This window comes from Cnephaeus nilssonii (genome assembly GCF_951640355.1).
Source record: "Cnephaeus nilssonii genome assembly, chromosome: 1".
Lineage (NCBI taxonomy): Eukaryota > Metazoa > Chordata > Mammalia > Chiroptera > Vespertilionidae > Cnephaeus > Cnephaeus nilssonii.
In genome coordinates, this window is record NC_137072.1 from 19,058,238 (window position 1) to 19,077,758 (window position 19,521).

Sequence of the window (19,521 nt, forward strand, 5' to 3'; positions counted from 1 at the left end):
CCTCCTGCAGCGCCGAACGCGTTTAGCTGTCCGGAAGGTTTAAAAAAGGGGGAAAGTGAATGAATAACGCCGCGCTGCTACCCTCTTCCCCCGTTACCGGCAGCTCTTTTGCCGCTGGGCATGCAAAGACTCCCTTATCTTGAAGTCCCACATCACCGCGCAGCCGCTTTCCCCTCCCGCTGCAAAAAAAGGGGTAAAATTCACCAAGACTTGCCCCCCTCAGGCTGGGACCCGTGACCCCCCAATCCTGCGCGTCTATCGGTATCATTGTTCCCCCGAGCACAGAGCCACCTCCCAGTGTAAAGCCCGGTTTCGGGCAGCTCTGGCTCCGCTTGGGGAGGGCGGGGAAGGCGGGGAAGGTTTGTGTGTGCCCGCACTTGGGGAGGCGCGGGGCTGGGGGCGTGAGGGCTCGGAGGGTCCGAGACGCCTTGGGAGGGGGTGGCCAGCACCCCCTACCCGCAACCCCAGGCTAATCCCCCTTCTCCAGCGTCGGTTCCCCGGGCCGTATTATTCAAGACATAAAATATTCAGCCCCAGAGCCTCCCCTGGGGAGGGGAGGGGAAGGAGGTGGAGTGGGAGGAGGTGGATCCAGGGAGGAAGAAGCGAGAAATCCGCCCCCGGGAAGCAGCACGGCTCGGCGGCGGAGCGAGGCGCCTCTGTCACTTGGCGATCGCCGGCGCTTCCGCGCGGCCCCGGCCCGGCCCGGCGAGGCGAGGGGAGAGTCCGGCCGCCGCCGCCCCGCCCCACGCCCTCCCGCGGCGGCCGAGAGCCCGGGGCCGGCCGGGGCAGGTCGCGGCGGTGCCTGGGAGCGGCCGGCCGGGGGCGGCGGCCTCGGAGCGCGCGGCGGCGGCGGCGGCGCCGGATCGCCGTCCGGCTCGGACCAGCTCGCGCGGAGCCTGCGGGGCGCGCTGTCCGGGGCCGGGCAGCCCCGTGCGGGTCCACTCGCCCGCTTCCTCCGGTGCGTTCCTGTTTGGTTTTCCGCCTTCACCGCGAGGGCGCAGCGCGCCGGGGGCTCCTTTCCTTCCCGCCACCTCGGGCCACCCCGCCCAGCCTGCGGAGCCCGCGGCGGACGCCCGGCGGGCCGGAGGGGCCGCGCCCGCGCCCGCGCCCGCGGAGCGAGGGAAGCCGGCGGGCGGAGGGCAGGGCACAAAGGCGGCGGCGGGGCCGGGGTCCGGCCGGGCCGGGAGGAGGGGCGCCTCCCGCCGCTCATGAATATTAACCGAGCCTGCGGCCTAGCGCCCCGGCCGGGCCCCGCGCAGACCCGCGGCCGCGCTCCTGCTCGCCGCCGCGCCCAGCGGACGGGGACGGGGAGCCCCCCACGTTTTGTCTTCCGCTCCCGGGCCCCCCACACCATTTTCTAAAGTGCAGATTTGGGCCGCCCTTCCCCGGAGATCGAGCGCACCGACCCGCCTCTGGAAGGGGCGGAGGAAATCGTGGTAGGTGGGTGGTGGTGTTCTTTTTCCTCTTTTTTCCCCCCTAGGTGGCCACGGGGGAAGGAAAAAGATAATGCCGAGTGGTAGTGTGGGGAGCAGCAACTAAATAGAGAAGTTGCTCGGGTTGCTGCTTCGCGGCGGTGGCCCCGGAGTCATGCCCGGGAGAGGGAGCAGCGCCGGGTCCCGCCCGCCCCGCGCCGTCCCCACCCCGCCCCGCCGCGGGCCAAGGAAAACAGCCGCCTCCTCGGGGACGCTGGCCGGGGCGCGGGCGGGCTGCGGGCGCCCCAGCCACCCCGCCGGCGGGCCGCGTCCGAGGTTGGCTTTTTGTTATTATTTTGGGACGGGTAGGAGGGGAGCCGGAGGGGGGGGGGGGTGTTTGTCAAGTCTGATCCCATTTTAGTCTCGAGGAAAGAAAACTTCCCGTCCGTGTACCTATCTGGGTGATGCGGAAGAACATATGCACGCCTTCTCTCCTGCACGGAAAATGCCTCAATTACGTGCACTTGAAAAGGGGATGTCTTTTCTTGAAGGCTGCACCACAGCTAAGGCGTCTTTGTCGCCACCACCGTGCAGTTCTGTTGTTTCTTCTTTCTCCTGATTTATACACTCCCCCCCCAACACCCAACCCCCCATGGGAGGCTTATTTCAACTTTAATTTGGGTGTCTCATCAGCAGGGATCGAATTACCTTTCCAGGTGTTGGAAATGCGCACTTGGGGCAGACGCCGGGGCAAGGCTAAGGTCAGCGTCTGGAGAAAGTTCACGCCCTTTAACTTTTCCCCGTTCCAGGGGCGATCTCGCTGGGAGCTGACGCTGGAGCCTTCGCGACCCGCTCCGATTCCGCTCGGACTCGGGAGGAAGGGGAGCGCTCTCTGCCGTGGGCCTCCCCAGCCGCCCAGAAGCCGGTCTTTGTTTTTGAAGTCTGGGGCAATGGACGAAGACGGCGCCGTCAGTTGAAGCCCGAAGAAATAAATCCTCAGGGCATCCTGCGGGGGGGCTTCGTAAAAACATTGCCCCCCCCGGGGCACATTATTTGTTTCCCCGGCCCTGCCTCTCCTCGGAGCCTGGTGCGGAATTATTACCCTTTTTGCTGTGTGGCAGCATTTTCCCCCCCAATGTGGACTCCAAAGGATTGGCCCCTTCTTTGTGATTTGAAATGAAATGATGGCCACACGGCGGACTGGTCAGCTGGAGGGAGATGGTGACACGCTGAAGGCCCCTGGGGACCCCGCCTGTGAGGTAGGTGCAGGGGCAGCCTCCCCGGCCCACTGCGGCCTGGGTTTATGGGGGTGCCCTCTCTCGGGGGGGGGGGGGGGGGAGGGTCGCTTGCCACCGGGCCTACGAAGAGGCTTTGGGGGGGGCTTTTATTTTAGCCGCTTGGTGGGAGCACCCCTGCCTGATCACTAGCAAGGGGAAGCCTCACCCGTTTTTATGTCCAGGAACTGCCAGTGATTCCTTTGCAAGAAAGTTTTCCTTACTTTGAAATGTCACCATCTTAGTCACCGCCGAGGCTGAGCGGGGAATTCTCCCCTGTCGGGTGTCTGGGAACACCAAAACGGTTTCCCTTCAGTCGCCATCCTCCATCCAGGACCTGTGGCGCGGGGCTGGGTAGGGGGTGGCTCTGTGAGTCTGGTGCGTGCACATGGAGGCTCGTTCTCTCGGGCGGTGGCGGTTGCTGTCTGTGCTTGTTGCACCTGAAGCTTCCCCTCTGGTACCAGCGGGTGTCCTGGCTGCTGTGGATGCGCATCTCTGTTTTGGGTAGAAAAACACGCCTTTCCTGGTGGGCATTTTAGGCACAGCCCCGGAAAACTGCTTTATAGAATTGTAATTCCACCTCCCCGAAAAATCGCCTGCCTTGACTGATACTTACTAAGGCTCACAGAAGACCTGTGAGCTGCCCTGGGGTGTTGGGTGGCTTGCTTTGCCTTCAGACCAGCAGCTTGGGAAAGGCCCGGAAGATTTCATGCCAGGCTTCTTGAAATGTTTTGAGCAGGCAGGACAGCAATAATAGAAAATCCATTGATATGCCCTGTTGCCTCATATCTTTTTTTCCATTTATATTTGGAGTTGACTGCTATAATGACTATATTGTGTTTAGTTTGCTATTGGTAGTTTCTGTAATTTGCTTGCTAAATGTACTGAGTACTGTTATCCTTATGAACTTTCCTTTTGAACTGCCTATATTTTTATTGAAAGATGGAAGGTTACTTTAGATAGCAGTAACATTCCCAAATGAGCCTTCACTCACATTCATTTTGTACTTCAGTAAGTGTTAAATTTTAACTTCGTGGTCATCAAAACAAGGTCTATCTAGTTCCAAGTGTGTGAGTTTGGGCATTTTAATAAAAATGAATCAGAAGTTAAATTTTTGTTTGTAAAGCATGCAAAGAAAATCGCATCATGTAGTTACTTCATATTGAGTTAAAAAGTGCTTAGAAAATAGGGAGGGAGGTATAGTACAGTTTATAAGAACTATAGGTTTACAGTTAGAATCAGTGTTTTACTTTTTGACACCTGTAAACACCTGCTTGCAGGTAAAAAACATGGTTAAGTATAATGCCACAATCCTCTGATCATGGTAAACCATAATCACTCCTTTTGGAAGGTCTACCTACAACTGGTGATTGCTTAATGTGTATTGAGTTACATAATAATATATGCTATGGTCCTAAAGCCTTATTTGTCATTGTCTTGAGAATACTTTAATTAGCATTCATTTGCATTAATTTGCAAGAACTAATGTTATTTGAATTTTTTTTTTTTTTGGGGGGGGGGAGGGCATTTAAAGAATGTCCTGAAATCAAGAATTTATAATAGACACATCTTGTCCTTGGCTTACAAGGCAGTGTTTCCAGTTGCAAACTTGGCTTTTATTAACAATGACAGTTATGTATTTTTTTAAGGGCTGTGAAATTTGTTTTTACTTGGCCCTTACTGCTGGCATGGCCATATTATTTCTAATCTGGGAACCAAGGAAGCGCTGTATTTTGCTCATTTAAAGATTATACATATACTTGAGTGTATCAACTTTGGGTGATAGATACTTAAGTCTTTGAACACTGCACTTAATTTTGGTGCTTGATTTTATCTGAAGTATTACATGCTAGAATAGTATTGTCATTCTTTAAAAACTTTAAAACCAATAGCTATGTTGTAAATGTGTGTTGGAATAATAAATGTATGTGTTTTTACCTAATCAAGAGATGAGCAATATATGTTTTAATGTTAATGCTTTTAATAAGCGAAAAAGTGTAACTTTGTAGAACGGAAGAAATCCATGTAGTGAGTTAATAGGATTCGATGTTTCATGCCTTACCTAATTAGCTAACTCCACCTTCTATGAATAAGATCTATTGCTTTGTTGAAAAATAATCAGTAATTTTTTATTCATCTTAAGAATTAGAATCTAATTGTGTCAGTATACCAGTAAATGTAGGCACACCTTCAAGAATATAGTGGAAGGCTAAAAAACAAATAACAATCATCCTATGTAATAAAGAATTGTGACAATCCAGTAGAATATATCTAGATTGGCATTATACAGTGATAACACATTGTGTTCACACAAAATTATATACTTTGCACATCGAAGATGTATTTTTCAAAATTGGTTTCTCTTATTCTGAGCCAGATAAGTGTTTTTTGGTGTGTGTGTGTGTGTGTGTGTGTGTGTGTGTGTGTGTGTGTGTGTACTGTTTACCTGGGAAGTATTCTGACACCTAGCCTTGATTAACTTTGCTCACAAAATCACTTTGTTAGATTCTCTGAGTCCTCTGATATTCTTTTCCCCTTTCATATCATATAGTATTTATCCTTTGAGGTTAAACTTGCTTTTTCTTCTTTCTTTTTTCCAAAGATGAAAACTTTGGCTTTCAGCTTTCTAGACACATTATTTTCCCCATATCAACATTTATTTTGCTTTTCATCCGTTGTTCATAGTGTTGTCCAAGCGTTTAGCAATTTCACCATCTATTATCAAAATAAACTTACTAATGCTAATTAACTTATTTTATGTTTAGCTTCTTCACCTAGACTAAGTTTATCCTATGACTATAATGTATTATAGCTGGTGAAAAATATTTGTTGGTTGATTTTGGAATAGTGCATATAATAAAATAAGGCATTTTTTTGGTACGTGGGTTCATATAAAAATTTATATTTTTGCTCTTCTTTCTGGAATACATTCTATACACTTTGCTTTTATCCCAGATTCCCTTGTTCCTTCTCCAGCTCTCCTTCCATATCTCTCCCTCTTGCTCTTTCTTTCTGTTTTTAGGATTCTTCCTCTTCGGCCCCCTTCCTGTTGGTTTTAACCAGACCCAGGCCCTCCCAATTCCTCTATTCTCTTTTCTCATTCCCTGGGTTTTATTATACTCTCCCATGGCTTTAATTTAGTGTATGTCAGTGATTCCAAATTAGCACTCTATTGCAGATTTTATGCTTTATCTCTAGACCTGAATAGCCAATTGTTGTTTACCAGTGTTGTTGTTGTTTTTTTAAAAAATATATTTTATTGATCCTTCACAGAGAGGAAGAGAGAGGGACAGAATTAGAAACATCGATGAGAGAGAAACATCGATCAGCTGCCTCCTGCACCCCCCCCACCGGGGACGTGCCCGCAACCAAGGCACATGCCCTCGACTGGAATCGAACCCGGGACCCCCCGAGTCCACAGGCCGACGCTCTATCCACCGAGCCAAACCGGTCCCGGCTACCAGTGTTGTTTTTTTTTTTTTTTTAAATTTTTTGGATAGCCCACAGGCATTTCAAACTCAGCAAATTGTTGTTCCCCTACAATCAACCTGTGTTTCTTCTTTTAGTGAGTAGCACCACTATCTCCTTATTTGTCCAGGTCAAAAACTAGGTTATCATCCCTGACTCATCTTACTCCTCTTTCCTCCTATCCAAAGTCCTATTGAGTCTACATTCCAAATCCTACTGTCACTACCTGAGCTAAGGCCAGCTACATCTCGATGGTGAACCCAGGCCAGGCTGTCTCCTTCCCTCGCTCTGTCCCTGCCATAGGCTGCTCCTCCTGCAGTAGAAAGCTGATCATTGCATTTTCTGGTTCCCCATTGCCTTGGGAATAAAGTTCAAACCCTGAGAAGTTCTACAGGACAATGACAGTCTGGTTTGCCCGTCTCCTTTCTCATCTGTTTCCTCTTTCTGTGAACATCCTCCACTGAGCTGCTTTCAGTCCCCCTGGGCCATCAGTGTCTCTTCACTTCAGGTCCTTGTAAGTGCAGCTTCCCTTCACCCTTCCTTCAGTCCCCCTCCTCTGCCTTCCCCTCTCCCTAGCTGACTTACTCATCATTCTGTACTTCTCTTCAGTATTACTTCTCCAGGAAAAGCCTTCCCTGATCTTCCAAGAATGGATTAGTTGCCCCTAGTGCAGTATATCCCAAGACACCTTGTACCATATTAGGAATAGCACTTAAAAGTTTATTGTCTGTATTCCCCCCCGATTGCAAGCCCCATAAGAATAGGGACCATGTTTGTTTCTGAGTGTGTGGTACATAGTAGGTGCTTAATAAATATTTGTTGAATGAATGAATGAGCAGGAAAGGTCTTACTTTTTATTAAATGTTCACTTAGATTTCAGTTCACTATACTCTCTTGATTACCCTCCTACTTTATTGTTTCCTCTTCCTCAATCTCTGAGTATAAAACTGCTAATTTATATATGTATGTATGCACGTGTGTGTGTGTGTGTGTGTGTGTGTGTGTGTGTGTGTCTTTACCCCTTGAATTCAGACTCCTATATCCAACAGATCTGACCACACAGAAACTCCACTTGGATATTAAGTATGTATATCCAAAACCAAATTCCTGCTTCTCTACATCCACCCCACTCCCCCCGCCCCCCCCCGCCCCCTGCTCACCTTCCCAATTTGCTCCTTCTACAGTCTTTCTCATCTTGAGCAATAGTAATCCCACCCTTCCAGGCCAGGCATCTGGGAGTGACCTTTGATCTCTCATTTTTCTCAGCTATAACATGCAAGTCTGGTTGACTGGTCTCTCAGCCATGGTAATCAGAGTGGACCTTTGAAAAAACAGATCATGTCACTGCTTTGCTCATATTCCTCTAATGGCTTCTCATTTCCCCCAGGATAAAAGCCAAAAAAAGTTCTGACTGCCCCACAAAGCCCTGTACAGTCTATCCTCCTCACCTCCAGTTACTCTCACCCCCCCTTACTCTGTACTGGGCGTTCTGGACTCTTGCGCGCACACACACTACACATGCCATTCCCCAGAGCCTGCCCACTTGCTGTACCCTCTCCTCTCCTTGTGACACCCCCACCCCTGCCAGGGTATCCTCACAGCTGGCTTCCTTGTCTACTTCTAGTTTTGCTTAGAGGTCATCTACTGTGTGAAGCCTTTACTGGCCATTCTGCTTATTGAATGCCTCTCGCCTTCTCCTATGGCAAGACCTGCCCTCCTTCCTTGCTTTATTTTTCTCCCTGTCACATCATCTCCCTCTGGCATGCTTATCCGAGTTTTGCATGTTTATTTGGATGGATACTGTATCTAGAATGTGTTAAGTGCAGTTTGTTCACATTGTATTTCTTGTACCTAGAAGAGTACTTAGCACTTTTAGGACCTCAGATTTTTTCCCAATGAATGAATAAAATGAGGACTAAGAAACACTCCAAAATGTCATTGAGCTTCTTTCTAGGTATATAATATGTGAATACTTAATTCCAATTATACAAAAATATGTAGAGTATGAAGTGTATGTTCTTCCTTAGACCTGTAATTTCAGTAGTACTGCTGTTAACGTTTGGTGCCTTTTTTCTTTGCATCTTTCTTATCTTTGGGAAGCTGGTAACCAAGTAACAGTAACCAAGGCAGTGTGTAGTACTAATGTATGAAATAATTTGTACTGAGAGGTGAGATCATAGTAATTAAAAGACTAATGAATGTGGAATCAGACTGGTGGAGAAAGTATAGGAAGAAAATATGTCTGTGTGCACATATTTTTTTCTTAAAATGAATGAATAGCAAGTATAGGAAAGCTCCTTATTATATTTTTTACTTTTTAATATCAAAGATTTTATTACAAGCCAAGAATGATCACAATGTTGACTATTACAAAATGTTGGCAGTTGTTAATTCTGAATGATGAGAATTTTTGGATTATGTTATTTTTGTATTTTCTCTTTTTTGTTTAATTTCATAACTACAATAAAAGACATTGTTTACATATTTTTTTAAAAAATAGGTAATTTTTTATCAGTCTGGTGAAAATCTGGTTTCTAGGAAACCTATACTGCTTAAAATATGCTTAAACACTTTTAGAAAAAGATGCATACTACTAAAAACAATATTTCAACATTGTTTTAAAAGCCTATGTTTTCCTAATTGGAAGCCTAGGGTTTATTCTGGACTAGTTGTAGTATAACATAATATAACACTACCATTTAATTTTGAATGTGTGTTCAGTCATGCACTCGAATCTGTCAGAATACCGTTGCATGTCAGGGGCTTTATGCTGCAAGTTAGGGTTCAAGGTGAAGCCTGTTGGAATTAAGAATAGCAGCAGTGCCAGCAGCAGGCATCATTAGGTGGCATTTCAGCAGAAATCTGGATTTGAATGTGTAGAGTGGGACCTATCACTAGAGAAGGGCCATCAAAAAAAATGAGGACCCAAGTCTAAGGAAATTTTTCCATACACTGTCAGTGTTCCTTAGCATTCATTTCTTCCAAGTTAAACATGTTATGAAGTCCTTGTTTCTTGATTACATAATCTTTGATCTGTCATTGCTTTGTTATGACCAGGTCAAATATAATCTAGTACAGAAGTGATATTCAGTTTCTTTTGTTCTTTGCTTTGTGAAGGGACCTGTCATCTTATTATATTTAATGATGTGCTGATGTAAGTATGGGCACTGCTAATGTTGATAAAGATGCACAGATGCTGGTATTGAAAGCAGCTATTTTCTGTTACAGAGAGACCATATGGTAGGCACTTGTTTTTCTTTCTGGTTGATGTGATTAGATTAGTAAAAAGAAAGGTTATTGGATTTATGATTGTCCCAGTATTTATCTAATTTTAATTGACCATAAGGAATTAAATATGTTAAGATATTATGAGCCTTCCATATATTCTGTTAGTTTAAGTAGGAAGACAACTTCACTCAAAAGTTCAAATTTAGATTGCTTCCACCAAAATGAAACATTTTTTTTTTTTTAGTTTATATTGTCATATTCTTTTTATTTTTTCTTAAAATACTTATCTGAAGATGATTTTCATTGATTCTGGAAAGAGAGGAAAGGAGAAGGAGAAGAAGAGAGAGAAACGTTGATGTGTGAGAGAAACCTCAATTGGTTGACTTCCCTATGGACCCCCACCAAGAATCGAACCTGCAACCTGGTTATGTGCCCTAATCGGGAATTGAACTCTTGACTCTAACCAACTTAGCCACACCAGCCAGGGCAAGCTGTCATATGCTTTAAAAAACTGAGTATTGTGCAAATAGTTTATTTCGCAATGAAATCTGGAAGATGGCCTTTTGTACTTCTAAAATAATCTGAAAGACAATGGAAATATTGTACTGTAGGTTGAAGAAACTTAATGTGATGAAAAATGTTTTTTGTAAGTTCTCTTTTTTCTAATTATCTAATAATATATAAGAAATTCCACTGTGTAGATTGTGAATAAGAGAATATATTTTAAATCCAAATTTGATATTTCTGAAGATTTATCTACTGGGAAAGTTTTTAGACAGACCAGAACAAACTATTATCAAAAAATGGCAAGTTGAGTGTATTTACTTTTCCGTAGTCAGACCAGCTGCTGTTGAGTTTTCTGTTTGATATTGGACATGTTTTTGATTCAGAATTGGTTACTTATTGCCTTTTCCCCTTGTTGTCTATCTCTGTTCTGAAGAGATCTCTGGCATAGTTATGAGGAATGAGATATATTCAGTGTTGCTTATAACCTCATTCTAGTTTCTTGACTTTTCTTGTTCTCTGCATTAATCTTTAATATATCTTGACATGACTCAAATATTTTAAAAAATATTTTTACTGATTTCAGAGAGAGGAAGGGAGAGGGAGAGAGAGACTGAAACATCAATTATGAGAGAGAATCATTGATTGGCTGCCCCCTGCACACCCCCTACTAGGGATCGATCCTGCAACCTGGGCATGTACCCTTGACTGGAATCAAACCCGGGACTTTTCAGTCCGCAGGCCAATGCTCTATCCATTGAGCCAAACCGGCTAGGGCAGGACTTATATTTTTTTTCTTTTTTTTAAAATGTATTTTATTGATTTTTTACAGAGAGGAAGGGAGAGGGATAGAGAGTTAGAAACGTCGATGAGAGAGAAGCATCGATCAGCTGCCTCCTGCACACCTCCCACTGGGGATGTGCCTGCAGCCAAGGTACATGCCCCTGACTGGAATCGAACCCGGGACCCTTCAGTCCAAAGGCCGACGCTCCATCCACTGATCCAAACCCGTCAGGGAGGACTTATATTCTTAAGAATATTTTTATTTTCTCCTTACAATGTGGAGAATATCCTTAAATATCAGTAGATATAACGATTATATTTCTTCTGGATATGTCTTATCTACTATGATCTTGGGGATTAATAGGCATTATTTTTTTTTAACCTTGAGATATCTAGATATCTGAATTCCAGTATTTTCCTAATAAATAAAGATTCTGTATTTAAAAGAACTTGTATGCCCGGCTGGCGTGGCTCAGTGGTTGAGTGTTGACCTATGAACCAGAAAGTCATGGTTTGATTCCTGATCAAGGCACATGCCCGGGTTGTGGGCTCGATCCCCAGTGTGGGGGCGTGCAGGAGGCAGCCGATCAATGATCCTCTCTCATTGATGTTTCTATCTCTATCTCTCTCTCCCTTCTTCTCTGAAATCAATAAAAACATGTATATATTTAAAAGAACTTGTATTAGTATGATAGATGAGACCTACTCTTCTCTGGGTTCTGCGTGTTGGCTTCTGGAAACATATTTCATCTCTAGTGACTGTGAGGGGAGGAAATTGGTCTGGGCACCCAGTTTAAATCAGATCTTTATGCCCTAGCCAGTTTGGCTCAGTGGTTGGAGCGTCAGCCTGCGGACTGAAGAGTCCCAGGTTCCATTCCAGTCAAGGGCATATACCTGGTTTGCAGGCTCAATCCCCAGCCCAGTCGGGGCGTGCACAGGAGGCAACCAGTCGACGTGTCTCTCTCATAGCGATGATGTTTCTCTCTCTGTCTCTCCTCCCTTCCACTCTATCTAAAAATCAATGGGAAAATATCCTCAGGTAAGGATTAACAAAATAAATCAGATCTTTATTATAATGCTTTTAGGAAACAGTTTTCGATTTACTCTTTTTTCCCCATTTAATAATATATTTTAGATACCCTTCTCTGCCCATCAGGAGGGGGATGGGGATCTACTAGTATCTATCTATCTATCTATCTATCTATCTATCTATCTATCTATCTATCTATCTATCTATTCACCTATCATCTATCTACATTTACAAAATTGATATATATGTCAATCAGTTTTGTAAATGTGGGAAAGAAGAAACTCTTAAAAAGCACTGTACAGACTGTCAAATCTCAGAAGGCAGGTGGGGGTGGATGGGTGAGAAGAGATTAATCAAAGAATTTATATGCCTATATGTGTGAACCCTGGACACAGACAGTAGTGTGGTGAAGGCCTGGGGCGGGGGTGCAGGCTAGAAGGGGTCAGTGGGGGAAAAAGAGGACATCTGTAATACTTTCAGCAATAAAGATAAATTTCTTAAAAAGCACTGCACAAAGGTATTTTCAATATCCAGCCTGCCTGGCTCAGTGGTTGAGCGTGGACCTTTGAACCAGGAGATAACAGTTCAATTCCCAGTCAAGGCACATGCCAGGTTCCATGCCAGGTTGTGGGCTCCACCCCCACCCAGTAGGGGACGTGCAGGAGGCAACTGATCAACGATTCTCTCTTATCAATGATGTTTCTGTCTCTCCCTCTCTCTCCTCTCTGAAATCAATAAAAATATTTTAAAAAAAGATATTTTCAAGGATAATAGTATGGAAAAGAGATTAAAATTTTGTATGGCTCTGCAGGGTAGAACTAGGATTAGTGGATAGATAGATAAATGGGCCAATGTGTTCTTTGCAGAGGTAGGATGACCTTCAGCTAAGAGATGACAGAGGGGATTCCTGCTTGGGTAGGAATTTAAGTCAGGTAATTCTGAATGATTATTAGAATCACTCAGACAACCTTTAAAACTACAGATTCTTAGCCCCACACTTCAGGTAATGAATCAGAACAGAATCCCTGGGAATGAGACCCCAAAACCTTAATTTTTTTTAAGAAAGGCCCCCTGGTGATCTTTCAATGTGAGAACAGAAGAAAGTGACATTCACAGCTACTTTCAAAGTCTAAATTCTTATAGTACCCTGACTTGTGAATTTTTCTGACCACTTTGAAATCAGTATGAAGAAAAGAGGCAAAATATGGAGAGAAAATTTAAGTGAGTATGAACCAGTGAAAATTTCAAGATTAAAATTACTTTTTTCTATTTGTAATCAAACATATTTCTATGTCATTAGTTTTCCAAAATAATATTCTTTTCAAGTAAAATAAATTTTGTGTCAAAAAAGCACTTTAAAATTCAAGTAATACGTGTTTTTTTGTTTGTTTTCTTGTATGTAATACTTTAATCAAAAGTTAACATTTTTAAGGTGATCCAACTCTGGCTTTGGTTACTTTGAAGCTGCTACTTTTTAGCTGTATTATAAAAGTAATTTGTTTCATGCCATTTTCTTTATGCAAATAACTTAGAATAATTTCTTTGGTGCATTTTGTAATTATTTGTTTAGATTAACTATCAAGAATAGGAACACTTACAGTGGAAGAAAAAATATATATTGTTCTTTACCGAAGGGTTTTCAGAAATCATTCAAACATAAATAATAATAAACAAATCATTAACATTTACACACCCTTTCTCCTTTAACACCAGCAGTTATTCTGTCTATTCACTGAATCAGTCTTGATTTTTCAGTCTCACTGATTGGGCGATACATTGGCTAATCCAATGCAAATACAATGTAAACTAATTACAGAGTCCAGCTGCCAATTCTGCAATAAAAGCAGGATTTCTTGACGTCAGTGAGAGTGATGTTGGAGAAGGAGCAAAGCCACTAACAAAGAGGATCTGGCAGAGCCACACCAGTGAACCAATGAAGAAAGCACAATCAAGGTTGATAGGCATCTGGAAAGAGAATGATTTGAATTTGAAGGATTAAGGAAAGCATTTTAGAAAACTGATGTCCTTGAATGTGATTGCATATAAGGGGATGTATTTCTTTTCTTTTAGGAAGTGATGTTTAGTTTGGACCCCAGTGCTAATGCCACTGAGAGTTAATAGAAAATCCTAGCTTCTCTAGTTGACTTTGAAATAAAGCTGTTTAAACAGAGGTCTAGGCGTAGCTTCTTGAAAGGTCCCACTTTTATAATAGTTCTTAGATGCCCAAATATTTCAGAGTTCTGAATATTTTAGATGACTTTATTTCTTTTTAAAATCCCTTTATTGGGGTATAGGAAGAACTGTACATATGTAATGTATACAACTCTGTGAGTGTGCAGGTAAATATACACACATGAAACCATCCCCACCATCAGGGCCATAAACATACCCATCACCACCCAATGTTTCCTTCTACCTCCTTTATTATTGTTGTTATTATTATGATTCTGTGGTAAGAACACTTAGCATAGGATCTACTGCCTTAGCAAATTTTAAGTATACAATACAGCATTGTTAGGCATACTATGCTGTATCGTAGATCTCTGGAACTTATTTATCTTGAATAACTAAAACTTTGTACCCTTTGACCATTGCTTCTCCAAATCCTGCAATTACTCTGCTTCTATGAGTTTGACTATTTTATTATTATTATTTTAAAATATATTTTATTGATTTTTTACAGAGAGGAAGGGAGAGAGATAGAGAGTTAGAAACATCAATCAACTGCCTCCTGCACACCCCTCACTGGGGATGTGCCCGCAACCAAGGTACATGCCCCTGACTGGAATCGAACCTGGGACCCTTCAGTCTGCAGGCCGATGCTCTATCCACTGAGCCAAACCGGTCAGGGCTATTTTATTATTATTTTATTTTTTAATTTATTTTTAAATGGTATTTGGGGTGTGTGTGTGTGTGTGTGTGCGTGTGTGTGTGTGTGTGTGTGTGTGTGTGGTTAGCCCTCACCTGTGTATATCTTTTTCTTTGATTTTTAGAGCGAGTGGAGGGGAGAGAGAGAAAGAGAAACATCGATGTGAGAGAGATGCATTGATTGGTTGCATGCCACCTGTTTGACTATTTTAGATTACACGTATAAGTGAGATCATACAGTATTTTGTCTTTCTGTGTCTGGCTTATGTCACTTAGCATATGTCCCAGGTCCATCCATGTGGATGCAAATGACAGGATTTTTCTCCTTCTTAAGGCTGAACTATATTATCTTCAAGGTCCTAATTTCAGTTCTTTTGTAAAAGGACCCAGAAGTGGGATTGTTGGATCATATGATAGTACTATTTTTAATTTTGAAGGAACCTCCATATTCTGGCTGTACCAATTTGCATTCCCACCAACAGTGTCCCCAAGGTTCCTTTTCTCCACATCTTCACTAACACTTGCTATCTTTTGGCTTTTAACAATAGCCTTTCTAAGAGGGTGAGCTGAAAGCTCATTGTGGTTCCCTGATGATTGGTGAGGTTGGACACTTTTTCCTATACCTACCAGCCAGCTGTATGTCCTCTTTGTAGAAATGTCTGTTCAGGTCCTTTGCCCATTTTACATTGCATTATTTGGGTGGATTTTTTTTTAGATGCCTTTATTTTTTATAAAAAATCATACTAGTAGAAACAGTTACAATTACACTGTGGACTCTTTGGGAGAGACCAGGTACCACTGGAGTCTTCCTTGGGGTGGTATGAGTCTTGGAGAACCCCTAGCTGAACCTGTGAGTTTGTGGCCACTGGGAATGTTGTGCTCCTTTGGTGTCATCAAAAGTCACCTCATTAACATAGCAAAAGACACCTTTGATGCTCTCAGCACTTAGGAAATTCCAAGGGTTTTAGGAGCTCTGTGCCAGAAATGGGAATAGAGACCAATTGTGTATTTATTATAAATCATAGTATCACACCGTAAGAGATACAAATTACAAAAACTGCCGCAAGAAGAAAAAATAAAAATTCTGACTAGTGCCATATGGGTTAAAGAAATGGAGTTTGGAATTAAAAACCTCCTGACAAAGAAAACTAGATGCAGATGGCGGCATTGTATATTCTTTCACACATTTAAGGAAGAAATCATACCAACTCTATACAAACTCGAGAAATAGAAGTGTTGGAAACTCTTCCCTTCTTTTTATGAGGCGGCTTAAGCCTGGCAACAGCCAGACGAGAACATTATAAGAAAAGGAATTCAGACCAATAACCCCCATGGTTGTAGATCTAAAAATCCTTAACAAAATGTTAGCAAATCAAATCTAGCAATATATACACAAAAGATAATATATCATGATTAAGTTGAAGTTATCCCGGGAATGAGAGGTTAGTTTATCATTTTTGCATATTAAGAGTTTAACATATTAACAGAATAAAGGAGGAAATTCATCTGACCATCTCAGTAGGTGCAGAAAAAGCATTTGACAAAATTTAACACTCATTCATCATAAAAACTCTTAGAAAACTGGGAATATAAGGAAACTTACTCAATTTGGTAAAGGGGTTCCTTACCACTATTGTACTTGGTAAAATATTGAATACTTTATTACTGCTGAGAACGGGAACAGGGCAAGGATGTCTGTTGTCCACACGTCTATCGAACATCAAACTGGAGGCCCTCCTTAGTGCAGTAAGTGAAGAAAAAGAAATAAAAGGAAGGAAAAAGGGAAGGAAAACTCTTTTTCTTAGCTACAACATGGTTGTGCACATAGGAAGTTATAAGGAATTTACCAATAAAACTTACTAAAACTAGCAAATTTTGCAAGGTTGCAGGATGCAAGGATACAAATATACAAAGTCACCACTCAGAAATTAGTATTTTCTATATGTTACCAATGAACAATTAGAAAGTGGAATAAAAATAATAGCATTATTGTTTTAATACTTTAAAGACTACCTGAATAGAAAGATATACTGTGTTTATGGATTGGAAAACTCAACTTATTAAGATATGACTTAGCCATACATTGCTATGTAAATTCAATTCAATCCCAATTTACAATTCAGCACAGTTTAAAATTTATTTTGTCAGAAATAGACAAGCTGACTCTTAAAATTTATATGGAAAGGCAAAGGACATAGAGTAGTCAAAACAATTTTGAAAAAAAAGCTTGTAATTTTCACTCTGCTATTTTTTTCTCACTCTGCTATTTTATGATTGTTATTCAAAAAGCCACAAAACCAAGACAGTATAGAATTGGCATAATGATAGATATATAGAACTAGGGAAGAGAATGGAGAGTATGATCATTTGAATTCAGTGGGGGTGAATTCAAGTGGTTCTGGGAAAAGTAAATATCTTATGGACAAAAATGAACCTCTATTGTTATCTCACATCACACAGAAAAGTTAGCCCCAGGTAGAACACGGAAGTAACTGTAAAACCTAAGACAATAAACTTCTAGTCAAGAACAAAATATGCATGGCTCTGGGGCAGACTAAGATGTCTGAGATAGGACTCAAAAAGCACTGGGGGAGAGAGGATGGCAAACAACCCATGATAAATTGGACTTATCAAAGTTAAAACTTCTGCTCTTTGTAAAACACCATTAAGAAAGTAAAAAAATCAAGCCATAGATGGGGAGAAAATAGTTGCAAAACATATATCTGATCAAGAATTTGCTTCCAGAATATATAAAGAACCCTTACAACTCTGTAGTAAGAGACTATCCCCAAGGGGAGTCTTAAGTATGTGTGGAAGCCTCTGATGGGGTTTCAGGCAGAACAGTATGGCCAAGACAAAGAGTGAGAATGATTCAGAAGGAAAACCGCCAAATTGAGGGAGAAAAGTCATTTCTTGTTAATCTACAAATCAGTTTCCATGTAAAATTTTGTCTTTGCAAAGGTGATATGGTTGTTAATGGACTGTATAGTTTGTACTTTTTGTGCTTAGACATATATAAATAAAGTTATTTAGTAGTCCTTTGATTTCTGGCATGCAATATGTATCTATTTGTCTCCAGTTTTGAGTGTCACAGCTTTTGTGTATTCTCTATTGCTGTTGCCCTTCAGGTATTTATGCTATTGACATTTACTAGCCTTAATATTTATTTAATCTTAAACTATATAAGTGCTAAGCTGTAATGTGTTTCTTGGACACATATGGTGAGATAAAGTAGATTTTAGATAATTTTTTAGGGCTTGAAGAGAGAACATTGAACCCTTATTAAGTACCGTACCTCATTTTAATCCTCACAACAACCCCATTAGGTATGTATTATATCCATTTTAGAGATGTGGAAACTTAGGTACAGAGCTTAGTTAAGGTTACCCAGCCAGAAGAGGAATATAATGATTTAATGGATAGAGTGTTAACTTGATCATAATAGCTTTACTAGAAGGAAGAAAAACACTTCATGGAAAAAAATCTTTACTTAGATCTAGATTTACTGGTTTCACATAGATAGAAATCGTTTGTGTTGAATTACTTAAGTGATAAACAGTTAAGTGCTAAATTAATAGAAAGCTTAAAACTTTTATCAACCTGTGTTGTCTTTTGGCAAACTAGGAAACTTGGTGTCTTCAAAGTGTCAATTTATGGTACGCAATGACTGAAATCTGTTGCTTCCATGTGTCACCTTAGTGAGCAGAAGCCATATGCTGAGTTTATTGTCTTAGAGATGGTCTGGTTTGGCAGATAATTTTCTATAGGTGTCTTAAGGTTTTGCTTATCATTTCTCTGGAGTGCTAGTTTGATCATATTTTACAGGTTTTTTAGAGAAAGCCTGTGATTCATTTAAAGCTGAGCAACTGTCACAAGATTTAAAATACATTTAAAATACAAATTGGTTGTGACAGAATAGGCATGGGGATGTAAAGTACAACATAGGGAATATAGTAAAAAATATTCTAGTAACTGTGAATGGTGGCAGATGGGTGCGAGATTTATTGGATGATCGCTTAGTAAGTTATGTAATGTCTAATCACTGGGGTGTACACCTGAAACTAATCCTCCTATATAATAAAAGGGTAATGTGCAAATTGTCCCCTCTACTGGGAGTTCAACTGGAGTTTGACCAGGGGGTGGGGCCAGCTGGCCAACCATCTTTGGCCCGCCCCTGATTGGGGTTGGGGGACCGATCGTGGGTGGGGCTGGCCTGCTAACCTCTTGCATCCCCTCCTGTGCATGAATTTGTGCACCGGGCCTCTAGTATAACAATATATATCAACTCTAATTGAAAAATAAACAAATGATTTTAAAAAATAAAGTACATATACTTCTTCCTTATAATGTCTTACTGTCAAACATAAAACAATCACTCAAAGAAAACGGCAGATCCATTATCCCCTGAATATGCATGAAGTCTGAAGTGTTTTTCATGTTTGTTCAGGTCCATTTTGCCTTTCCCATGCCTTCTCATTTGTGTAAATCCCATACTTCATTCAAAGTCTGGCTCAGATTTTACCTGCTTGGAAAGCTTTCTCTGGCCTTAGTGACCCTGGGTAGAAAAGATGTTCCCAGTCCCAGGGGAGAGGGTCTTGCTTCCTGTCCCCCCCCCCACCTCATTCTTTCTTTTCTTCTAGATTCCTTACATCAAGTTACCCTCACCTCTAGTGCTGTTTGTGTAGATCCATAATCCATTATCCAAAATTCTTGGGTTTTTCAGAATTCAGAAGTTTTCAGATTTTAGGAATGTACAATGATGCAGGTTCTGTGACAGCATCCAGTTATTAGAGTACTTTATGCTATAAATGCATGGATATTTTACTGTGGGGAATAAATAGACATGGAAAGAGCTTCATGTCAGCTCAGGACAAGGTAGGTTTTGCCATCAAATAAGTTACAAAACATGTTTTAACTTTCAGACCTGTTTGAATTTCAGAACTGTCCATATAGG

The 19,521-nt window shown here is 41.9% G+C and overlaps 1 protein-coding gene across 6 annotated transcripts in view; it reads left to right on the plus strand.

Annotated features, from left to right (window-relative positions):
- The first annotated feature begins 623 nt into the window (after window positions 1–623).
- The window catches only part of ARHGAP21 (Rho GTPase activating protein 21), a 142,562-nt gene continuing 123,664 nt past the window's right edge, over window positions 624–19,521 (plus strand). For 3 of the 6 annotated variants that reach the window (XM_079770346.1, XM_079770350.1, XM_079770351.1), the window contains exons 1-2: window positions 624–1,440; window positions 2,222–2,671. In XM_079770346.1, the coding sequence (XP_079626472.1) occupies window positions 2,594–2,671 (78 nt within the window). In that variant the 5' untranslated portion in view covers window positions 624–1,440; window positions 2,222–2,593. Of the gene's footprint in view, window positions 1,441–1,464; window positions 1,749–2,221; window positions 2,672–19,521 lie in introns of those variants that run through there. The other 3 variants (XM_079770347.1, XM_079770348.1, XM_079770349.1) reach the window with 3 other exon arrangements.